Consider the following 23,721-nt stretch of genomic DNA (forward strand, 5'->3'; position numbering starts at 1 on the left):
TTGTGGAAATAGGAATTGATCGAAATTGCTAAATTTTGAATGTTGATTTTCCCGAAACGGCATGATTGTGGGTTTCGCCCTTTTGAAATGTTGTTACTGTAGTAGGATGGTATGTCTCCTAAAAAAGATTTTTGTATTTTTTTTACTAAAATTGTTTTTTTGAAAAGTGGTCTAAACATCAAAACTTTTAAAAACCGATAGTTGGAATCGATTCGCCAGACAATTTTACATAAAAGTCTTCATATTGACCATTGTCCTATGTCCAATCCTTGGAAAAATACAGCGGTTTAAAGAAATAAAATGTCGAATAAATAGGTTTTTGGTGGTTTTTGGCAATTTCGATACGACAGACTTGATTTTTCAGTCTCGTAAATATTATTACCGAAAAGCTCGTCGAATTTCCCATAAGTTTGCCATATTTAAATAACTTACTTAAAAGTACCAGAAAAATTCCTGATTTGAGCTGGAATTGCTCTATTGAAAATTAAACTTTTGGCATTTTCCAGACTTTTCCCCGACTTATCCAGAACCTTAAATAGTAAGCATTTCTTAGCAAATGTTTTTTTAACAAGAACTATTAATAAAAAAAATCAATTCAACCATCGAACAAAATTTCAAAGTAAAAAAAAAACAAATTATTGAAAATTTTAGTAAAAGTGAGAAAATAAATTGTATTTAACATTGAAAATGGAACCAATAATGATTCAGAGAGAATACAAAGAAGTTTTTATATTTTTTATATTAAGAGCAAAAAATGTATGGATTTTAATTATTATTTAATCTTTGCGATACCAGACAAGTTTTAACTATAGTTAATAACTTTTAGTTTTTTACAAAACTCACAAAAAAGTTTGAGAAAATTAAACATATGGAAAAATATTTAAAATGGCCGACTTTTTGAGCATGAGAGACCACCCATGATTGTCCTTCTCCGTTGCTGAACAGGACCGTAATAACCTATCAGCACAACCGATCATAAGTCCCAACATGATGTTTCTCTTATCTTGAGTTTTTTTTTTTTTTTGAAAAGGTCCAATAAACCAAATTTTCAGTTTTTGCTTTTTGGGTGTTTTTGAAACCGCCTTAAGTCAGGGGTATCAGTAATCAACAACATGCATGAATGCGATGAAAAGATAAAACATCAAGCTCATCAAAACTAGAACTGCTGCAGATAGGTAACAGTCGTTGGCCACCAACGGCGCCCACCATGTCAGTTTGTAGATCTCGAGGGGATGAGACGGGAATGTTAGTTAGCACAGGCTGCTACCAAGGGTGGGTTCTATACGATATCCACACGCCCGCGTGTGCCGGAAAAACTACTTCTACTTGTTTTTTTTAGCAGGGAATGGTAATGGCCAGGATTCATCATAGAAGATGATGATGTGACCCAAATAATCGATAAGTTTTGTTTGATAGGGTAATGTATTATTCCCAAGGCAAGCAATCGCAGCATCCGATTCCTGTTGAGACTATTCCCTTTTATTTATGATTTATTTACGATTAGATGGATTATCTCAGACAGCCGGTTGTGGAAAGGTAAAACCACAAAGATTGTATTTATTATTTAAAATGGCCGACTTTTTCCCGAATTTCCCGATTTCCCGACTTGAGTGGCCACCCTTGCATTTTTGGTGCTTGTCAGCGTTTTGTTTATGTTTGCTTGATTTTTTTTTTTGTTCGATATGAAGACATGGTATCTCTGGGTTATTGCAGAGGTTTTAAACCCGTTTAAGTAATTTGTTTGGCCAAAAATTTGTTATTTTGAAATGATACGTGCGTTCAATTTTACATGAAAGTTCATTTCACACCAATTTTAAAAATCATCACCATTTTAGGCTGTCTTTTTCCAGTGTTCCAAAATTAAAGTAGTCTTACCGTCGTAAATTCGTAATTAGGGTCTTTAAGACAAAGTTTCACGCAAATCGGACAGGGATCGGGGCAACCTTTTCCAATTTCGTGTGAGTTGGCAGATAATGACCCAAATGTATCTCTTAAAAATATTTGTTGAACAATGCAAAGCGAATATAAAATCACAAAGGAAGGATTTCTCATTATTTTCAGTTGCAAAAATAAAGTTTCTTTATCAAGAAATTTGCTCTTCTTTAATGGTTTCTCACATTTTGATTATTCATGTTTAGTTTACTTAATTAAACTTGACCTTCTCGATCCGCTCAAACATCTCGGATGCTCGGAAGCAAAAAAAAATTACCTCCTCGCAGGGACACATAAACCAAGATCTTCAGCACAATCTGCACCCCCCCATCATCCAAATAAATAACACTTACCCTGCCTCGCCCTCCTAGTTCGGTCCTCCGGCTCCACCCTGGCCCGGTCCTCCCGGCCCTGCACCGGCCATTCCCGCGTACTGCTGCCCACCGGCTCCGCCCATCTGCATCGGCGAGTGCATCATCGGGTTCGGGCTGGAACCGACGGGCGAGGGCGCTATCTGTCCGGGACCTCCCGGCGGCATCGCACCCATCGGGCCAATCTGAGAGCAATCAATTGAGTTAGTTTTTGCTGCACAAAAGTGGGTTGGCGTTCGTCTTACCTGGTTGGGCATCTGCCCGGGTGGAGGTTGCTCGTTCGGCAGGGTCAGGTTCATGAGCAGGTCACGCACGGCCGGAAAGAGGGAACATTCGCCCGGTGGCAGAACGGTGCACTCGGCGAATCGTCGCAGGTGCGCACTGACGGCGCTCGTCAGCTGGGGGACGTTCTGTTCGCGTCGTTCCGCGAGCTGGGTGTGGTTGACGGTCATGTCGTACACCATCGGAAGCAGCATCGTAACGCAGTCCTTCCACTCCATGTTGGGGAGGTACGGGACACGCGTGATTTGGATGAAGAAGAGGATCTTTTGGCGATGCGAGAGGATGGTGGTGGTTCCGACGGGGACGATCGGAGTGGCGGACGGTGGCATCCGTAGGATGAATTGCACGTTCCACTTGTTGCCCTGGCCCATCTCCGGCATCAGGTCGAGCCGCATGATTTGGATCATGTCCTTCATGACCTGCGCCGACAGGTTCAACATGCGGGTAAAACTGGTCACGACGGCAGGCCGGTACGGAGGGGCGGCCACTCGCTGGTCGAAGAACTGCTCGAGAGCCTGCAGGTCTTCCGGAGACCACTGGTACGGTGGCTTTCCGTCCATCGTCGGCGCCATCTGCGGCGCTTGGCTGACCTTCATGTGCAGCGATTGCATGTGGTTCGGGTTCAGGAACACCTGGTACTGTAGATTGTCCGCCTTGAACAGCACCACACCGGGCTCGTTCGACGTGATGGCCTGAAGCTGCTGAAGAAACAAAAACATCAAAATGAAAATCACATTCTACCCCCATCACCCTCGGCAAACTCACATTCTCCTCCTGGTGGATGATGCGCTGCAGCTGGCGCCGCATAAACACCGACCCGAGGAACCGCTCCAGCGGGCTCAACTCCGGCCCCGGAATCTCCTTCTGGGGGTGGGCCGTGGCGCGGCACAGCGTATCGAGAGCCTCGTGCGTCAGCAGCGTCGGGATGGCACCGGCCCAGGAGCGAGCCGGCAGAACGCGCGAAGTGTTGTGGTGTGGAGCTGAAAGAAGAAGAAGAAGTTACGATCGTCACATAAACCTTCAATAAAGAGCAATTAAAAGAATACTCACTCTGCGCCTTGTGGTCCGGACTTTGGCCTGGTCGTGGCGATGGCCGCGGCATTCCCGGCGATCCGGGCCAGTTGGAAGCGGCCGGCGAGTGTGCCGCCGTGAACGGGCTTCCGTCGGTGTGCGATTGTCCGCCCATGTACGGCATGTTTGAGGGTCCCGGTGAGTGGGCCATCGGGCTTGGTTGGGGATTCAGCGGGGATGACGGCATCAGGCCACCACTCGGCGAGGGGTGTGGCATGTGCGGAGCGGGGGGTGAGGTCATGTTGAAGTTCGGGTGGTTCTGGGAGCCACCTCCGCCCATACCTTGCGGGTGAGGTGAGGCTGGAGTGTGCGGATTTGAACCGGAAGGTGGTGTGAGTGGGGCGGCGAATCGAAGACCCGGATCGCGAGGACTTTGCGGACCACGCATGCTTCCGCCGCCGAGGAAGGTCGATCCGACCGAGGCTGGGCCACCGTGTGGATCTTCCATGGTGATGGGAGACGGCGGATTGTCGTCCTCGGATTGGGACCGTCTCCGGTAGACGGCCGTTTCGTCCACGTATTTCGAGAGGAACCCTTTGAGACCTTGGGTGGGCGTGAATTCTTCCACGACGTGACTTCGGTCGAAGCGACTGTAGGCACCGTCCCGGATCGAACAGAGGCCGGATCCACGCAAACGGATCTCCAAGCAGTAAACGCCTTGGAAGGAAATGCGGAGCAGGGTCGGCGACTGGGGAATGATGCAGAACGAGAGCACGGGGATTTTCGGAGACTGCAGAATCGCCAGATGTGGGATGATCGGGAGCTTCGCGATGGAACTCAGCGGTTGGTAGGTTTCGTGCAGCAGATGAACAATCTGGGCAAGATCGTAGTTGTGGTTCAGGTGGGCCTGGAGTTGATCTCGCATCATTGAGTGTGCGTTGATGGCGTTGTTACCTCCGGTGAAGACCATTTTGAACTCTTTAGCTTCAATGTCCCAGTAGATGTTCACGTTGACCTCCTTGTTTGGACCGTAAGCCAGCAGCAGACTGGTGTAGCTGTACGACTTGATGGTCACGATGTTCTGCAGGTTGTACTTGTCGATCTGCTCGCGGAAGTCGTGCACCAACGTGTACAAATACACGATCTTGGACCAATCGTTGAGGATCATATCGACGATGCGATCAACCGCATCCACCGGAGACATGTCATACTGCAGGTAAACCGCCCGTCGCATGCCCTGCTCCTTGTGATGTGCACTTGTCAACGGACTGCCGTAAAATACCAACTCCGTGGTCCACAACCTCGTCTGATTACCCTTGTTGACCTGAGCCCGCACCGAAACCGATAGCAGCCGCCGAAGCAACGCATTCCACACATCCTTCTCGATCCGCGGAACACTAACCAGCTTCGGTTCCGGCGGTTTCTGATCCGGGCCACCCTGTTGCCCGGCAGCAGCAGCCGTCGCCGAAACCGGAACCAGCGGCGCCTTCGGCTGAGGCAACGTCAGCAGTTTCAGCACCAACGAAGTGGCGTTCGCTTCCACCTGCAGACCACCGTGAGGAATCCGACGACGCGTCAGTTCCTGCGCCAACGCCACAAACGGCAGCTTCTCGTCGCACATGGCCACGACGTGGGCCAACTCGGGGATGAAGTAAGCCGGATAAATGACCTTCTGCTGCTTGGAGGGACCTTCGCCGAGGGCGCTCAGTTTGCGCTTCGATCCGGCCAGCTCGTCCACGTACGTTCCAGGACCGTGCGTGGCCACGAACGTGTCAAACTCGATCAGCGATTGCACCTTGAGGTACATTTTGGGCATGCCGTCGTTTTCGGTGGCGCTTGACGAGTTGGGAGGATGTGCGGCGGACGAGGACAGTCCTGGAACGCTGGGTGGTCCTCCTGGGGGAACGGAGCCCGGTCCGGATTGACTAATCGAGGTCGTGGGTTCAGCGTCCTGTGATTGGCTGTCCTCGACGGAGGATGGCTTGACAAGCACCAGGTAGAAAGTGTACGTCATTTCGTTCGGGCTGGAGTCCTTTTCCTTGAGTTCGACGATCAGGATAACATTCGAGTGCCGGTACAGCTGGATGTAAACCTTGTGCGGTCCAACCTTTTCGATTGCATGTCCCTGCGGGAACACCAGCGGCAACCGTTCCTGCGTCGTAGCTGGCAAATGCTGCAGCGTCTTCTCGCACCTTCGTTGAGTGATCCAGTAGCGTAGTTCAGAGAAGAGGTGCTGCAGCCGCGAGCGATCGTTGTTGAGCGCGTGCTGCATTTCGGCCATGATGGGACAATCAAGATGTTTGGGCACGTGACAACGTAGCATTCCGGTGTGCGTGTCCACGGTGATGTAGATCTGCTCGGCGCGCAGACAAGGGTTCAGAATGGGAACCATCAGCATGGCTGGAGTGCCGAGGATGCTGTAATCGACGTCCGGCAGGAAGAGCTGCAGTTCGGACTTGAGATCGGCTAAACGAGAGAGGGATCGCACGTAGACGGTGTGCACCAGCAGGCGCTCCATCGAGAGAAGGTCCGAGCGGACGGCACGGTCAGCAATGTCAACCTCTTTGTTGCCGATCGATGGGATGTGCAGAATTGCCAGCTGTTTGGCGGAATCGTTTTGATCGGTCTGAATCATGAGCCGATAGCCGAGTTCCGATTTGGGATCTTTGTTGGTGAGTTCGCGCCAGTAAGACACGGTCAGTTTCGTACCCGGGATGTACTCGTCCACGTGGATGTGATCGTCGAGGCGATCTCGCATCAATCGCAACGTTTGCGTGTAAAGCACCTCCATTTGAAGCGATTGCGAGAAATAGTGCAAACAGTTGTACACCTCAGCCAACGCGTCCGGACTGTCCACGATACGGCCCTGAATCAGCTGATGAATGTAGTTCACCTGCAGCGTGTGCACCAAAGCTTTCCCGTCCCCGGTCTCCTTATCCTCCACCAGTATGTCAATATCCAACAATCTCCACGGAATGTTCGGCCCGTCGCCCATCACCGTCAGCGACACCTCGAACTCGTGGTCCACCTTGAACGTAACGCGCCCATTCTCAATCTTAAACTTGCGCAACTGCGGCATCAGATTCCCCGTCACAAGCCGGTGCTGAATGACCTGATTGAGGCGCTGCAGCGTTTGGCGCTTCTCCGACGGCGTAATCGGATCCGGCGGAACGATTCGCTCGCGGATAATCGACGGCAGCCGGGAGTACGTGCCCGACGTGAGGATCTCGACGGCGGCCGGAATGTGAAAGTTCGGCAGCCGGGCGTTGACCAGCGTTTCGCGGGCCATCCGCGACAGCATGTCGGCCGTGTCGATGAACAGCAGCGATTGCTTGTCCAGGAAGGCCATTATCTTCGCCGATTTGTCCACCTTGGAGGCCGAGTTGGCCCACTTGACGAGGGCCAGCAGCCGGATGAAGAGCTGCCGCGTGCTGGCGGAAAAGTTGTAGATCTCGATCTTGCGCTCCATGTCCGTCTTGCGCGGCAGGCTGCGGGGAAAAAAATTTGATTTTTTTATTATTATTTTTTTTTTTGAGGAGGGATAATGTTGTCCAACAATCGAAAGGACAAATTGTCGAATGCCAAAAGGTCGCTAGAACAACAGGTTGGCAGTGATTTATTTTAAAAATATTCTGTGAATTTCCACTTTTTCGTGCGTGAAACAACCTCTCAAGATGTGTGTAAGAAAAAGGTGAGAATCAAACATATTTCAATGAATTTTGAATGCAAAAAGCATTCTTTAAAAAACATAGGGGAAGGTGGGGCAAGACGATCATATGGGGCAAGAGGAACAATCGTTCGTACGGTCGTAATTTTTACAATTTTGATTATTTCCAGTATGATGAATTGTTGCTAGCAATGAGATTAGCTGATTCTACTAACACATAACGGCCAAAATGACGTAAACGCTACGGGGCATAAGATTTAATGAAGTTTTTTTTTCAAAACCTTTGTTTTCTTATAATATTTGGATAGTACAAAATAAGACTTAGGGTTCGTTTTAAGGCTCATTTTATCAAAATGCTTTTTTCCTAGATCAGTAGTGTCCCTACCAATGACTTGCACCTATTAAAATAAAGTAATTAAAAACTGATAAACAATTGTAAAAAAAAATTGTCCATACAAAATATAGTGATAATATGAAAGTGTACTACTTATCAAATAAGTAATATTTTTTCGTAAAAACGATCAACTTTTTAGTAAAATATTATTATTTTATCTAAAAATTAAAGAAACGTTTCAAATACACTATAATCTGATTAAGTGATAACAGTTCAATTGTTAGCGAATTAACATGTTGTTTCATGCATTGTTCCTCTTGCCCCAACGAGTTGTTCGTCTTGACTCTCTAGTTGAGTAGTATCAAAGTCTAAATCAAGACCTGGAATAAGATGATTATAAAAAAATCCGACCATTTTTTTACGTTTCGAGCATTTCCTTTGCTTTTTACACTTGCCCCACTTTCTATAATATTTTGTAATTTTCTCTATTTTTTTAAATAATTTAACTAGAAAAAGTCTTATTATTTATATTTAACCAAATTTTATGTTCTTTAAAAATGCATTCTTATTACAGAACTGTTTTGATAAGTTTTGCAATTCCTTAAACCATGAACCATTGTTTAAATAGTTTTCTACCAAAAAGTAAATACAAAATACAAATTTTATTAAATTTACTTGTTTTGTAAATATATGTTTGCTTCTGTAATATTGTAGCTTAATAGATATAATTTAAGTTCCAACATATTCAATTTTTGTTTCGCTACTATCAGCGTTGTAAAAATATCAAAATTTCAATTCTCAACGACTTCAACAATCATTCCCAAAACTTCATCTCCCAACTTTCACTGTCCTTATTTCCGTCGCGAGAATCTCAGCACCTAGAATTGGGCGGTATCTGCCGCTTGTTATCACACTCCCTTTTGACACTCTTTTCACCTCTCTCATTCCCACATTCACAACAATATTTCCTCAACAAAACCACAAAAGAAATGCCAACGCAGATTAATGAGACGTAGTGCGTGGTCGGTTCCCAATCCCCCTCTCGCGTTCTTTCATTACGGTTTTTGGAGAAAATAAAAAAATCTTCGGCGAGGTTAAAGAAGAGAGCTCACATGATACAGTGACGGCCGCTTATACCTTCTGATATTTTGGTGCAAGAATCATCAACAGATAGATTATCTTAGGGAGACCTCTCAAATTCCATAAATAAGATTTTTTTATCACTCATTAAAAAAAACTGTCAACTTTATTTTATTTAATAATTTTTTGAAAAAAAGTTTAACTCAAAATAATTCAATAAAGTTTTATAATTTTCAAACATATCTAGAGTTTTTTTTTTGTAAAGGTCCAATAAACAAAATTTTTAGTTTTCATTTTTATATTATTACTAGATATTATCTATTCTTAGTAAAAAATCAGGGTTTGAAAGTTTTTGAAAAGACTCTAATTTTTTTGTTTCAATTCCATTACTTACTTTACTTTATCAGCAACAGGTCTATCGACCCAACGCTGAACTAATCAAAGATTTCCAGGATGCTCCATCTTGGGCCGCTCGTCTCCAGTCGCCCACAATGTTGGCCGCTCTTGCATCTTCGTCGAAAGCACACAGCCAACGCGTACGTGGCTTTCCACGAAGCCGACGACCCCGTCCAGGTTCGCTACTGAATATCGTTTTAGCCGCCCGCTCGTCCGACATTCTCGTGGTGATTATTGCATTCGATCGTAATATTACGATCGTAATTTCTCGACTCACGATCGAGATTTCTCGATAGTAAGATTACGACTTACCATCGACAAATCTCGATCTACCATCGAGAAATTACGACTTACCATCGAGAAATTACGATCGTAATTTGACTGTTGAGAAATCTCGATCGTGGATCGAGAAATTACGATCGTAATTTGTAATACCGTTTTTTTTTAATATTTTTTTATTTTAAACAAAATTTTTTTAAAAAATCTAAGTTAATTTTTTTAATATGAAAAAATAAGAAAAATTGAGAAAAATCTAATTTCAAAAATTTCAAAAAAATTCAAAAAATTCAAAAAATTTAATTTTTTAATAAAATTTTTAAAAATTTTAAAAATTTCAAAATTTTTAAGAATTTCTAAAATTCAAAAATTTTAAAAGTTTCAAAAATTTAAAAAATTTCAACAATTTTAAAAATTTTAAAAATTTCAACAATTTTTAAAAATTTCAAAATTTTTAAAAATTTCCAAAAAATTTCAAAAATTAAAAAAAATTGAACTTTATTTTAAATTTTAATTTTTGATTTTTTTCAAATTTTTGAATTTTTTAAATTTTTCAAATTTTAAATTTTTTTTTAAATTTTTGAATTTTAGAAATTTTGAAATTTTTAAATTTTTTGAATATTTTAAATTTTTTAAAATTTTTGAAATTTTTGAAAAAAATTGGATTTTTTTTAAATTTTTATAATTTTTAAAATTGTTGAAATTTTTAAAAATTTTGAAACTTTTAAATTTTTGAATTTTAGAAATTTTTAAAATTTTTAAAATTTTTGAACTTTTTCAATTTTTTTGAAATTTTTAAATTTTGTAAAATTTTTGAATTTTTTAAAATTTTCGAAATTTTCAAAATTTTCGAAATTTTTTGAAATTTTTAAAATTTTTAATATTTTTAAAATTTTTGAAATTTTGAAATTTTGAAATTTTTGAAATTTTTAAAATTTTTAAAATTTTTAAAAATTCTAAAAAAATTTGAATTTTTGAAATTTTTGAAATTTTAAATTTTTTCAAATTTTTCAATTTTTTAAAATTTTTAAATTTTTTAAATTTTTAAAAATTTTGAAATTTTTGTTAATTTTTTGAAATTTTTGAATTTTTTAAAATCTTTGAAATTTTTTAATTTTTTTAAATTATTGAATACGAGCTTCGAACCCATATCGAGATTTTCTCGATCGTCGGTCGTAATTTGTCGATGGAAGATCGAGAAATTACGATCGAATGATCTCAATCTACTATCGACAAATTACGACTTACCATCGACAAATTACGATCGAAATATTACGATCGAATGCAATAATCACCACGTCTGGCTACATGTCCAGCCCACTTAGCCTGTCGTGCTTGATGATTTTTACGATATCAGCATGTTTGTAGTCTTGGTACAGCTGCGCCACCGGTCTCCTTCTTGCTTGCCACCGAAGATAGAACGCAGGATTCTCCGCTCGAAGACCCCAAGTGCTGTCTGGTCAGCCTCCTTTAGCGTTCACGATTCGTGACCGTAAAGAGCTACAGGGAGTATCAAGGTCCTGTACAGCGTGATTTTCGTAGGCGTCCTTAGGCTGCGGGACCTTAGCTGGCTACGAAGACCGTAGAAGGCCCTGTTTGCAGCACTAATCCGCCGTTTCACTTCGCAGCTCACATCGTTGTCGCACGTCACGAGTGTACCAAGATATACAAATTCATCCACCACCTCATATCTTTCTCCATCTATTTCCACCTCCGAAACACCATCACCTGCACTGCCACGCGCTCTGCCAGCAACCAGATACTTGGTCTTGGCAGTGTTGATGGTCAGTCCGATCTTCGCAGCTTCCCGCTTGAAAGGGACGAACGCCTCCTCCACTGAACGACGGTCGATACCAATGATGTCGATGTCGATGTCGAGCGTATCCAAGCAGCATGTGCGATTTAGTGATGAGTGTTCCGTTTCTTTGCACGCCTGCCCTTCGCGCAGCACCCTCCAACGCTATGACGAACAGTAAGTTCGAGAGAGCATCGCCCTGCTTCAATCCATCCAACGAAACGAAAGCTTCAGATGTCTCGTTAGCTATTCGCACGCTTGATTTTGCTCCGTCGAGCGTTGCACGAATCAGTCTGATAAGCTTCGCCGGAAAGCCGTGTTCTACCATAATCTTCCAAAGTTCGTTTCTTTTGACCGAATCGTACGCCGCCTTGAAGTCGATGAACAAATGGTGTGTTTGCAGGTTGTACTCCCGGAACTTGTCGAGGATTTGTCGCAGAGTGAGCACAGGTATTCGCCGACAAAGGTCTCGGTCATCGGTCTCAGCTTGCTCCACAGGATGCGGGAGAGTACTTTGTACGCTGCGTTGAGGATTGTGATGCCTCGATAGTTGGCACAATCGAGTCTTTACCCTTTCTTGTAGATTGGGTCGGAAGCTGTTCTTCGCACCAAATGCGTAGGATGATTTGGTGCAGAATCTCGGTCATCCGCGTACTCCCGTGCTTGAAAAGTTCGGCCGGAAGTCCGTCCTTTCCCGCGGATATCCCGTTCTTGAGCTCTTTAACAGCCTTAGTTACTTTCTCCAACGTAGGCGGGTCCACAGCTTTTCCATCTTCCTCAACGTGTATCCTGTCCTCGACGATTCCCTCTCGTGTCTCACCGTTCAACAGCTGCTGGAAGTGCTCCTTCCACCTAGCCGCCACCGCAGTCTTGTCTGTCAACAGGTTGCCTTCCGTGTCGTTGCACATCACAGGGGAAGGCGTGGTTTTCCTTCTTACACTCGTCTGTCACTCGCTGGCACTCCGCATCGAACCACCCTTTTGGTTTGCGTCCTCTAGTCGTGCCGATCACTTCGGTAGCCGTTGTGTCGACGATGCTCTGGAGGCTCTCCATTGCTCGTCCAGGTTACCCGTAGGCGCGTCCTCGTTGATCCGCTCGTCGAGCTTCCGACTGTACTCTGCAGCAACGTCGCTGCTCGCGAGGCGCTGGACGTTCAACCGCGCTATCCTCGCAGTCCGCGGGGTCAGCACGTCCGACAGCCTAGCTCGGATCTTGCACGCTACCAGGAAGTGATCAGAGTCGATGTTCGGTCCTCTGTACGATCGGACGTCCATCACGTCCGAGAAGTGTCGACCATCCACCAAAACGTGATCGATTTGTGTGCACGATTCGCCATTCGGGTGTCGCCAGGTGTGCTTCCGAATGTTCATGCGCGCAAAGAAGGTGCTACAGATAGCCATTCCTCTGGCTGCGGCGAAATTGACCAAACGTAGGCCGTTGTCATTCGTGCGAGGATGAAGGCTTGCCGATGACAGGATAAAAGAAGGCTTCCCTTCCGACCTGCGCGTTTGCGCCTCCGATGATCTTCACGTCGTGTCTTGGGCACTCAAGATACTCGTAGAAAGCGTCTTTATCGTCATCGGGCTTGTCGTTCGTCGGAGTGTAGATGTTGATCAGGCTGTAGTTGAAGAATTTGCCCTTTATTCTCAACACGCAGATCCGGTCATTCACCACCTTCCACTTGATGACTCGGTTCTTCTGATCCCCAATCACTACGAAACCGACTCCGTGCATCGCCTTTTCGCCGCCACTGTAGTAGATGTGGTACTTGAAAGAGGTGTTGGCGATGGGGTCCACCGCCGTGAATTCTCGCTCTCCATGACCGGGCCATCGAACTTCCTGGATGGCGGCCACATGCACGTTCAGCTTGTGAAGCTCCCGGGCAAGAAGGCCAGCACGTGCAGGATCTTGGAGAGTTCGAACGTTCCAAGTACCGAGTTTCCAATCGTTGTCCTTTTTACGACGCCTGGTCTTATGCCGATCTTCTTTCGTTTTTCTGAGTTGGTGATTTGCTTCGGTATGCCGCCTAACCAGGGCTTCCGGGACCCAGCTGCGGTTTTCTCTCGACACCGTAACGGGGGCTTTTCTCTCGAAGCCTAACGGTACAGCTACTAGTTTCAATTCCATAGGAAAGTTAAAAGTCGAAATTTTAAAAATTATCCAAAATTGGTCTGGAAATAAGTCCACAAATTTGCACATTAGGGTAGTCCTTAAGGGGGTTCTAAAATATAAATTCTAGAAAACGTAAAAAAATATTTTTTCAAAAATCATAACACTTTAAACTCATTTTAAATGTTTTGGATGCAAATCTAAGGTTTCGAAATTTCGAACTGATTTTATTTAAATTTTCAGTGTAAAAACTTCAATTTTACCGTGAATGTATTAGGGTTTTTTTTTTGTCTATCAAAATCGCGCAAAGTGATTTCCATAGCATTTTCAAACAACTAAAAAAAGGGATTTTTTTCCGCAGAGACTTTTAAAGCCTGAAATTAATAAGATTTTAATATTTTTCATTCCATTTACAAACAACTAAAAATGCAGAAAACATTTTCTGCAAAGATTTGAAAATTCTTAAATCTTTGCAAAAAAAATATTAAAATTTAAAATTTACAAAAAATTTATTTTTTTCAGAAATTTTCATTAATGGGGATTGAGTAAAATCTACAAGGTTTCAAATGACACCAAATCAATCAGAAAATACTCACAGTTCCGCCAGTACCGTTAGCTCGTGGTACGTCCTCTGGATGATAAAATCGATCAACCTGCCCAGCGGAATCAGATTCTGCCGCGGGGCCATCTCCTGGCCGGTCGGGATGAACGCCGTCACGGCGCCACCCTGCTCCAGCGGCTGCGGTGTCATTCTGCCACCGATTTCACTTTCACAACCGTCTGTCTAAATCGGGACCGTGTCCCCCGCACGACGAAGAAAAAAAAATCACAAGAGAACCCTCCTCCTCCTCCTCCTCCCTCACTGGCTTCCACACGACGACCCAAATGGGAGTAAAAACGTTCAAATTCCGTGCTGAAAAACGCTTCCGCGGCGAAACTCTTCCGCGCACCCACTCAACGGCACATGGCCGCACACTTTGCGGCACGATTCGGTCGGTTCGGAGCGAAAACTCTACGCGAAAATCCGGAAAAACGCGACGCACCAAACGAGGCCCATTAAGCCAGCAGCCTGCACAGAAGACGTTTGACAGGCCAACGGAGAGAGGTGGCTTCTTTTTCTTCGTTCCCTTTTGTTGTTGTCGTTCGCGAACCGCCCGCGGGGGATCGCCCGCTTGCTTGTTTTGGGGCGTTTCCCTTTTGGGCTGACAGTTCGCGAGCGTTAGCGTGCGTGCAGAAAATTGAGCGTTAGTGGGTTCGTTTAATTATTATCTTCAATTTTGCTTTTTTAGAGGTTGAAATCGTTGAAATTTAATCTAATAAAGTGATAAAAATAACTTGTTTTCAAAAATTTAATTCAGATTAAGAAAAAAAGTGTTTTTCTGCAGCAAAACTGATTTAAACGTTAGACAAATGCAATGCTCACCTCTCTTTCATTAGATCATCTTGGCTGCAGGCAAAACAAACCGACAGAAACGTCACTTTGCACTCGCAACAAAAACACATGCGGAGAGCACGCGTGTTGAAGAAAAGTTAAAGTTTTGTTTAAAAATTAAAAGATTTGCTTTAAAATTAAAGTTATTCGTGAATTTCCAAGTAGGTTCGGCGCCAACTCATCCATTGAATCAATCTAATAATTTAAACAATTGAATTTCAGCCACCGCCATGAAGAAACAGCAGCAAACGGAACTGCTGGCCAGGCTGCAGCAAACCAGCAGCAAGTTTATGTACCTGCTGGAGGCCTTCCAGATTCCGAGCAAAGCCGACGACACCGCGATCGTCAGCGAGTACCTGCTGGACGATGTCACCGGAGTAAAGCGGCCCCTCCCAAAGGCACTGCCCGCCGACGAAGAGGAACGCCAGGCCCGGCTCGAGGTAATGCAGAACAAAATTACGGCGAAACATTTGAGCCGCCAGCGGCGGGTTCCGGCCGAGGGGAAAACCGCCCGGAAGCGGGAGCTGCTCAAGCGCAACCTGAAGAAATCGCTGCGCAAAGCAAACATGATCGAACACAAAACGCAACAGGTCAAACAGGAGGAAGCGGATTCCAAGGGCAAAATCGACAAACTGGACACGACGAAAACGTTCAACGCGGAAGGCAAAATCGTCTTTTCCAAGTTCCAGCTCGATGAGCACGACGTCAAGAAAAAGGGCGTGGACACCGACGCGAAGAAGCTGCTGCGGAAGCACATCAACGACGAGAAAGAGCTGCGCGCGCTGAAGGAATCGGGCGAAACGGAAAAGTACGCTTCGATCAAGAACAAACGCGCCTGGGAACGGGCCACGGCCAAAACCGAGGGCCACAAGCTGCGCGACGATCCGGCCGCGTTGGCCAAGCGCATCAAGAAGCGCAAGACGCAGGTGAAAAAGTCCAAACAGGAGTGGGCCGATCGGAAGCAAAAGCTGGAGCACAAGAAGAGTCAGGCCCAGAAGAAGCGCGCGGAGAACATCAAGGGGCGGGTGGACCAGAAGAAGACCAAGAAGATGCAGAAGCTGGCCAAGAAGGGACGGATTATACCGGGTTTCTAGGGTTAAGGGGGGTTCGGAGGCGGTAAGATAATGATGTGTAATAAAAGCTTATTATTTGATTGAAAATAATTCCATTTGCTGTACAACATTTTACACTTCCAATGATCTTTACGAGAATCTCTTATTCAGGGTTCAGGGTACGGAAGACGCAGATTTGCTGGCTAACTTTGCTGGGGCGCGGATTTCGCACGGAAAAATAAATAAATTGAGAGAGATAGAATTAAATACTTTCACAATTGTTCACGCTCCAAACAAAAAAGATTTATTTTGTATGGAAATTATCCACCATTGCTGAGTAGGGGTCTGAGATTTCCGAGGAGATTTAAAAAAAAAAGTCTACGTGGTTTATCATCATCAGGAATTAGGATTATCCTAAATTGTTTTTTTTTTTTTTTTTTTTTTCGTTGAGTGCAAAAACTTCGATTTCTCAGAAGTTGTTAGTACTCAAACAAAATTGAATTTTCTGCCGAAAAAGTTGTTTGTATTTCCTTAAAAGTTTCGAAATAATCTTCATGAAGAGGTTATTTTTCTAAATGTACTGTAGAGAATTCCATAAATATAATAATTACTGAACTCGACTCATTTTTTTAATATCTTTTCACCACTGAACATTTAGTTTCTTTTATGTTCTGAGTAATGTTTGTAAATCTTATGTATTATTTATTTTATACTGGAAACACTCAATTCTTATTCTTGTGATCAATATTTAAAGTTTCCCAAATACATAGACAAAAGGATGTAACAAATATGAGCTTGATTTTACTTAACAGAGGCTGGTTCTCCACTTTTGAATTTGATATTTTTTCTAAATTTGAACATTTTTGGGGGGAAAACATTTAAAAAAGTAACATTACAAATAACATTACAAATTCAAAGTTTCAAAAATTAAGAGAACAGATTTTTTTTAATTCTTCAATTCTTAAATTCTTAAATTCTTAAATTCATAAATTCTTAAATTCATAAATTCTTAAATTCTCAAATTCTTAAATTCCAGGGTTGTTACGGACGGCGCGGATCGCGCGGATGGCGCGGATGGCGCGTATCGCGCGGATCTGGCGCGGATTTGCTGGCTAATTTCGTTCAGGCGCGGATTTCGCGCGGATAGCAATTTTCATAAATAAAATAATTGAGAACGATAGAATTTCTTTCAAGTTACAAAGGAAAATATTACAAGCAATTAAATAAATTCAATCTTTTTCTTTGAGTGCAAAAGCATCAATTTCTAAGAAGTTGTAAATGAAGAAAATTTTCTTCTGAAAATTATTCATTGTTTTTTTCTTAAACGAATCTTCCAAATAATCTTCAAGGAATGTTTATTTTCAAAAAATTTATTGAGATTTCTTATATAAATTATACATAACATCACAACTCATAATTTGCTAACCTGGTTTATATATTTTTCTTTATTTATTCACATGATACATTTAATTTTAATCTTCTGACTCATATTTTAAACTTTTTCCAAAGATTTAAATATAAGGATGTACATAAATGATTCTTAGGATATGGTCCGGATTGGATTTAACCTTTAGTTTTTTTTTAGATCGGTACAGGGTTCCAAAGTTTCCAAGGCATTTTTTAATATAGCAAGCAATAAATATTTAGCGAGCATATTAGTTTCAATTTCAAAATTACAAAATTCGAAAAATTACAGATTTTTTAGATTTTTAAGTTTTTCAACCTTAAATTTAAATTTTGAAATTTGTGGTTTATTAAAAATTGAAAGATTCTGTTGCCACTCTGCTTTAGGTAGAATTGGTTCTACTCCCAATTATCAAAACATGATTAAATCCACGCAATCTGCTAAAATCTCCGTCTAAAATTGAAAATTTCAGAATTTACATATTCAATTAAACCAAAAAAAAAAAAATAGAATTCATAAATTTAAATTGCCAAAACTTGAAGACTCAAAAACGCAAAAAGAAATATGAATTTTCACATTGAAGAATTACAAAAAAAATTAACATGGATTTCTTTTAATTATTAAATTCTTAATTTTTTAAGAAAGTTCTTAAGTTATTAAATTATTAAATAATTTAATTATTAAATTATTAATTTATTAAATTATTAATTTATTAAATTATTAAATTATTAAATTATTAAATTATTAAATTATTAAATTATTAAATTATTAAATTATTAAATTATTAAATTATTAAATTATTAAATTATTAAATTATTAAATTATTAAATTATTAAATTATTAAATTATTAAATTATTAAATTATTAAATTATTAAATTATTAAATTATTAAATTATTAAATTATTAAATTATTAAATTATTAAATTATTAAATTATTAAATTATTAAATTATTAAATTATAAAATTATTAAATTATAAAATTATTAAATTATAAAATTACTAAATTATTAAAAAATTAAATTATTAAATTATTAAATTATTAAATTATTAAATTATTAAATTATTAAATTATTAAATTATTAAATTATGTAATTATTAAATTATAAAATTATTAAATTATTCAATTATTAAATTATTAAATTATTAAATTATTAAATTATTAAATTATTAAATTATTAAATTATTAAATTATTAATTTATTATATTATTAAATTATTAAATTATAAAATTATTAAATTATTAAATTATTAAATTATTAAATTATTAAATTATTGAATTATTAAATTATTAAATTATTAAATTATTAAATTATTAAATTATTAAATTATTAAATTATTAAATTATTAAATTATTAAATTATTAAATTATTAAATTATTAAATTATTAAATTATTAAATTATTAAATTATTAAATTATTAAATTATTAAATTATTAAATTATTAAATTATTAAATTATTAAATTATTTAATTATTTAATTATTAAATTATGAAATTATTAAATTATTAAATTATTAAATTATTAAATTATTAAATTATTAAATTATTAAATTATTAAATTATTAAATTATTAAATTATTAAATTATTAAATTATTAAATTATTAAATTATTAAATTATTAAATTATTAAATTATTAAATTATTAAATTATTAAATTATTAAATTATTAAATTATTAAATTATTAAATTATTAAATTATTAAATTATTAAATTATTAAATTATTAAATTATTAAATTATTAAATTATTAAATTATTAAATTATTAAATTATTAAATTATTAAATTATTAAATTATTAAATTATTAAATTATTAAATTATTAAATTATTAAATTATAAAATTATTAAATTTTAAAATTACTAAATTATTAAATTATTAAATTATTAAATAATTAAATAATTAAATTATTAAATTATTAAATTATTGAATTATTAAATTATTGTTTTTTGCCATTTTTTTAGTTCAAATCATTTTCGGAGTCATATTAAGAGAAATAGTACAAAATCCCTAGATTTTATAATTTGGTTATTTATTTCAGGGTTTAAAATTTTTTAAATTTTTGAATTTAAATTTTTTTCCTGAATTTGTTTTTAAAGCACGATATTTAAAGTGTTACAAAAAATGCTAATATTGTTTCAGAAATGGCTGAAAAGGTTCCACTTGGTGCAGGTGGGATATGAATCCACAACTGATCAACGGATCAGTTATGCTTTCTGTATTATTCTTTTTTCGTTTAAAATTTTATTCATTACGTTACTCTCTTCTATGTTTGTCGCGATTTTTCTATATAGCGCGGATTTCGCGCGGATTGGGTTTCGGGGTCGGCGCGGATCTGGCGCGGATTTTTTTTCGACTTTTCCATAACAACCCTGAAATTCTTATATTCTTAAATTCTTAAATTGGGTTTTAAATGAAGCTTAGATTGCTGATATTATTGTTTACAACGATAAAGCTTATTTTTTCTGAGTACGATGAACCTTTGTACGACCACAAAGAGTTTAAAATGGATTTTTAAATCAATTTTGAAAAATTAACCTCGCGGTCCTTCTTGACAGAAAAGTTCCTACTTGACAGCTCGTTCCAAGGGGACCATAGTTGATCCATCGAAAAAATGTTGTCTTGTCAAAAAAAAAAATCGCATTAAAATGAAAAAAAAAGTGATCAGAAATGGTTTTTAATCGTGTTTTTTACCGTTGTACATAATAATTGACATAGGGCTTTAGTACCCAATTCTTAAATTCTTAAATTCCTAAATTCTTGAATTCATAAATTCATAAATTCTTAAATTCTTAAATTCTGAAATTCCTAAATTCATAAATTCTTAAATTCTTAAATTCTTAAATTCTTAAATTCTTAAATTCTTAAATTCTTAAATTCTTAAATTCTTAAATTCTTAAATTCTTAAATTCTTAAATTCTTAAATTCTTAAATTCTTAAATTCTTAAATTCTTAAATTCTTAAATTCTTCAATTCTTAAATTCTTAAATTTCTTAAATACTTAAATTCTTAAATTCTTAAATACTTAAATTCTTAAATTCTTAAATTCTTAAATTCTTAAATTCTTAAATTCTTAAATTCTTAAATTCTTAAATTATTAAATTCTTAAATTCTTAAATTCTTAAATTCTTAAATTCTTAAATTCTTAAATTCTTAAGTTCTTAAATTCTTAAATTCATAAGTTCTTAAATTCTTAAATTCTCAAATTCTTTAATTCTAAAATTCTTAAATTCTTAAATTCTTAAACTCTTAAATTCTTAAATTCTTAAATTCTTAAATTCTTAAATTCTTAAATTCTTAAATTCTTAAATTCTTAAATTCTTAAATTCTTAAATTCTTAAATTCTTAAATTCTTAAATTCTTAAATTCTTAAATTCTTAAATTCTTAAATTCTTAAATTCTTAAATTCTTAAATTCTTAAATTCTTAAATACTTAAATTCTTAAATTCTTAAATTCTTAAATTCTTAAATTCCTAAATTCTTAAATTCTTAAATTCTTAAATTCTTAAATTCTTAAATTCTTAAACTCTTAAATTCTTAAATTCTTAAATTCTTAAATTCTTAAATTCTTAAATTCTTAAATTCTTAAATTCTTAAATTCTTAAATTCTTAAATTCTCAAATTTTTAGATTCTTAAATTCTTAAATTCTTAAATTCTTAAATTCTTAAATTCTTAAATTCTTAAATTCTTAAATTCTTAAATTCTTAAATTCTTAAATTCTTAAATTCTCAAATTCTTAAATTCTTAAATTCTTAAATTCTTAAATTCTTAAATTCTTAAATTCTTAAATTCTTAAATTCTTAAATTCTTAAATTCTTAAATTCTTAAATTCTTAAATTCTTAAATTCTTAAATTCATAAATTCTTAAATTCTTAAATTCTTAAATTCTTAAATTCTTAAATTCTTAAATTCTTAAATTCTTAAATTCTTAAATTCTTAAATTCTTAAATTCTTAAATTCTTAAATTCTTAAATTCTTAAATTCTTAAATTATAAAATTCTTAAATTCTTAAATTCTTAAATTCTCAAATTTTTAAATTCTTAAATTCTTAAATTCTCAAATTCTTCAGTTCTTAAATTCTTAAGTTCTTAAATTCCTAAATTCTTAAATTCTTAAATTCTTAAATTCTCAAATTCTTAAGTTCTTAAATTCTTAAGTTCTTAAATTCCTAAATTCTTAAATTCTCAAATTTTGGACCTCTAATAAAACAACTGCAGAATTATTCTCAACTGCAAAAACTGCAGAATTTTAAAATTATTAAATGCCACAATTGATGTCACCATTTTAGATTTCAGAAAATCTGATAACTTGTGAACATTTTTGGAGTCATATTTTTTTTTTTTTTTAATGTCATGCTCCGAATTTTTGCCAATTTTTTTAAAATTTCGCTTAGTTCGAATTCGAGCCAGAATCGATTCGAGGCTCGAGCCAAAAATCTCAATGATAGTATGTGTGAGTCCCGTGTAAAAGTGAAAGTTCGTCACTTTTTAGTTTGGCTTTATCAAACCAACGGGGTACAAACTAAAAAAAAATGTCAAAAAGTGACCAACCACCGGGAGTGGAGTGTATCCAGGTTTTTAAGCGAAGATGGCGTTCGAATTGTGAACGTCCAAATTGTCAAAATCGCTCAGTAGCACCAACATTAGAAAAAAAGTATGGCTGTCATGACATGGCACACTTTTTTCGTAATGTTGGTACCACTGCGTGATTTAGACATAACGGGCGTTCACCATTCGATCGCCATCTTCGCTTAAAATTCTGGATACTAAATTATATCAATTAAATAAATTAAAAATAACAATTGGGTACTAAAGCCCTATGCCAATTTTTATGTACAACGGTAAAAAACACGATTAAAAACCATTTCTGATCACTCTTTTTCATTTTAATGCAAATTTTTTTTGACAAGACAACATTTTTTCGATGGATCAACTATGGTCCCCTTGAAACGACCTGTCAAGTAGGAGCTTTTCTGTCAAGAAGGACCGCGAGGTTAATTTTTCAAAATTGATTTAAAAATCCATTTTAAGCTCTTTATGGTCGTACAAAGGGTCATTGTACTCAGAAAAATAAGCTTTATCGCTGTGAACAATAATATCAGCAATCTAAGCTTAATTTTAGGACCCAATTTAGCATACACCCAGAGAGAAGGGATACTCTTTGATATACACCTTTACAAATCAAGAAACCTTGAATATTCTCCACCATCTTGAAGCAACCGTCTCAGCCGCAGCCATTCTGTCATTTGTTCGGCTGCGTCTGGATGTCGACTGGTGCAGTGTTGTCAGTTTTATATTTTATGTTGCAGCATACTTTCGCAGACTTTTGATAAAAGTGGAAACAACTGTGCTTCTACCAAGAGCCTTGCTGCTCGTTTATAAAACATGCTAAATTAATATAAAATTCTGTAACAACTTTTCAAAAGGGCGAATCCCTCAGATGTAAACAAACTGAGTTTTTGTCAGAATCATATAAAGCGAACAAAACTGATTCTAAAACACCCTCCATCATCTCAAAATTCCGAAAATACGTAGTTTTACAAGCAAAAAACAAAAGGGCTAATCAACAACATCAATCAAAACAAACCAAATTGAGTTTTCGCCCTTGTGTTTTCACCCAATCACGAGGGGCGAATGTTGTGTTTTCTGCAAGTTCCGACGTATATTTAGAAACACTAAATTTTCATTATAATTTAGTGAATTTTAACCTGACAATCCTCAAAATGGATCAAAATGTATGTTTCTGATGTCTCTGAACACAATTCCACTACAAACACAGATTTGTATGATCCTAAATACATAACTTATTAATTTCAAGTATTGTAGTATCGGATCTGATCTGGTTTCACAATCTAAATATGAAGGTCCATCCAGGTTTTTAAGCGAAGATGGCGTTCGAATGTTGAACGTCCGAAATGTCAAAATCGCGCAGTAGCACCAACATTAGAAAAAAATGCGGCTGTCATGCCATGGCACACTTTTTTCGTAATGTTGGTACCACTGCGTGATTTTGACATTTCGGGCGTTCACCATTCGAACGCCATATTCGCTTAAAAAGCTGGATAATTTACCGGTTCTTGGAACATCCGGGGATTCTGGGTCGAGCAGTTGCAGGACAAAAAGTTAGTTTAGGAGGAATGCCGTACAAAATCATCGCCTCCGTAACCATTGAAGCTATGCAAAGATTGAGAAGGCAGGATGGTGTCGCAGGGTGGCGTAGTCGTCAGGTGCCATGTCTCCCACTTCCGGCGGGGACACCCCAAGGAACGTCATTTCAATATAGACCACATCGTCAAACCAACTTGCTACTTACGGTGTATCCTAGCTCAACGAGTCTTGGCCTGAATCGGGCTCCTTATGAAGGTTTTCTAGACCAATTTTTTATCACTGAGGTTGCAAATATCACTGTATTATCACTGACTTTAATGTTTCACAATGATAAAATAGTTGTTTCGCCACTTTTTTCTTTCAAAAACCCAAAAAATGAACAAAAAACAAAAGGGCGAATCTGTTGTTTACTTCTGTTTTGTGGCGTAACCTGACGGGCTAATCCGTTGTTTTGGTTGAGTGGGTGGCGAATACGGT

General features: G+C 37.9%; 2 protein-coding genes across 3 annotated transcripts; one reads left to right on the plus strand and one right to left on the minus strand.

Annotated features, from left to right (window-relative positions):
• Positions 1–2,079: 2,079 nt before the first annotated feature.
• Positions 2,080–14,354, minus strand: LOC6053172 (mediator of RNA polymerase II transcription subunit 14). Of its 2 annotated transcripts, XM_038260471.1 has the most exons (5): positions 13,850–14,354; positions 3,636–7,084; positions 3,351–3,565; positions 2,549–3,286; positions 2,084–2,488 (listed from the first exon to the last, which is right to left on the minus strand). In XM_038260471.1, exons 1-5 carry the CDS (start codon positions 14,002–14,004, stop codon positions 2,300–2,302), a joined length of 4,746 nt encoding a protein of 1,581 aa, XP_038116399.1. In that variant the 5' UTR covers positions 14,005–14,354; the 3' UTR covers positions 2,084–2,299. The 2 variants fall into 2 exon arrangements, with proteins under 2 accessions (XP_038116398.1, XP_038116399.1); XM_038260470.1 differs by having other exon boundaries at positions 2,080–3,283.
• A 368-nt stretch (positions 14,355–14,722) lies between these two features.
• LOC6037298 (surfeit locus protein 6 homolog) lies at positions 14,723–15,840 on the plus strand. The gene is made up of 2 exons (XM_001847172.2): positions 14,723–14,846; positions 14,908–15,840. The coding sequence occupies exon 2, from the start codon at positions 14,916–14,918 to the stop codon at positions 15,777–15,779; it is 864 nt and encodes a 287-aa protein (XP_001847224.2). The 5' UTR covers positions 14,723–14,846; positions 14,908–14,915; the 3' UTR covers positions 15,780–15,840.
• The last annotated feature ends 7,881 nt before the right edge of the window (positions 15,841–23,721 follow it).

This window comes from Culex quinquefasciatus, chromosome 3 (assembly GCF_015732765.1).
Source record: "Culex quinquefasciatus strain JHB chromosome 3, VPISU_Cqui_1.0_pri_paternal, whole genome shotgun sequence".
Classification (NCBI taxonomy): domain Eukaryota; kingdom Metazoa; phylum Arthropoda; class Insecta; order Diptera; family Culicidae; genus Culex; species Culex quinquefasciatus.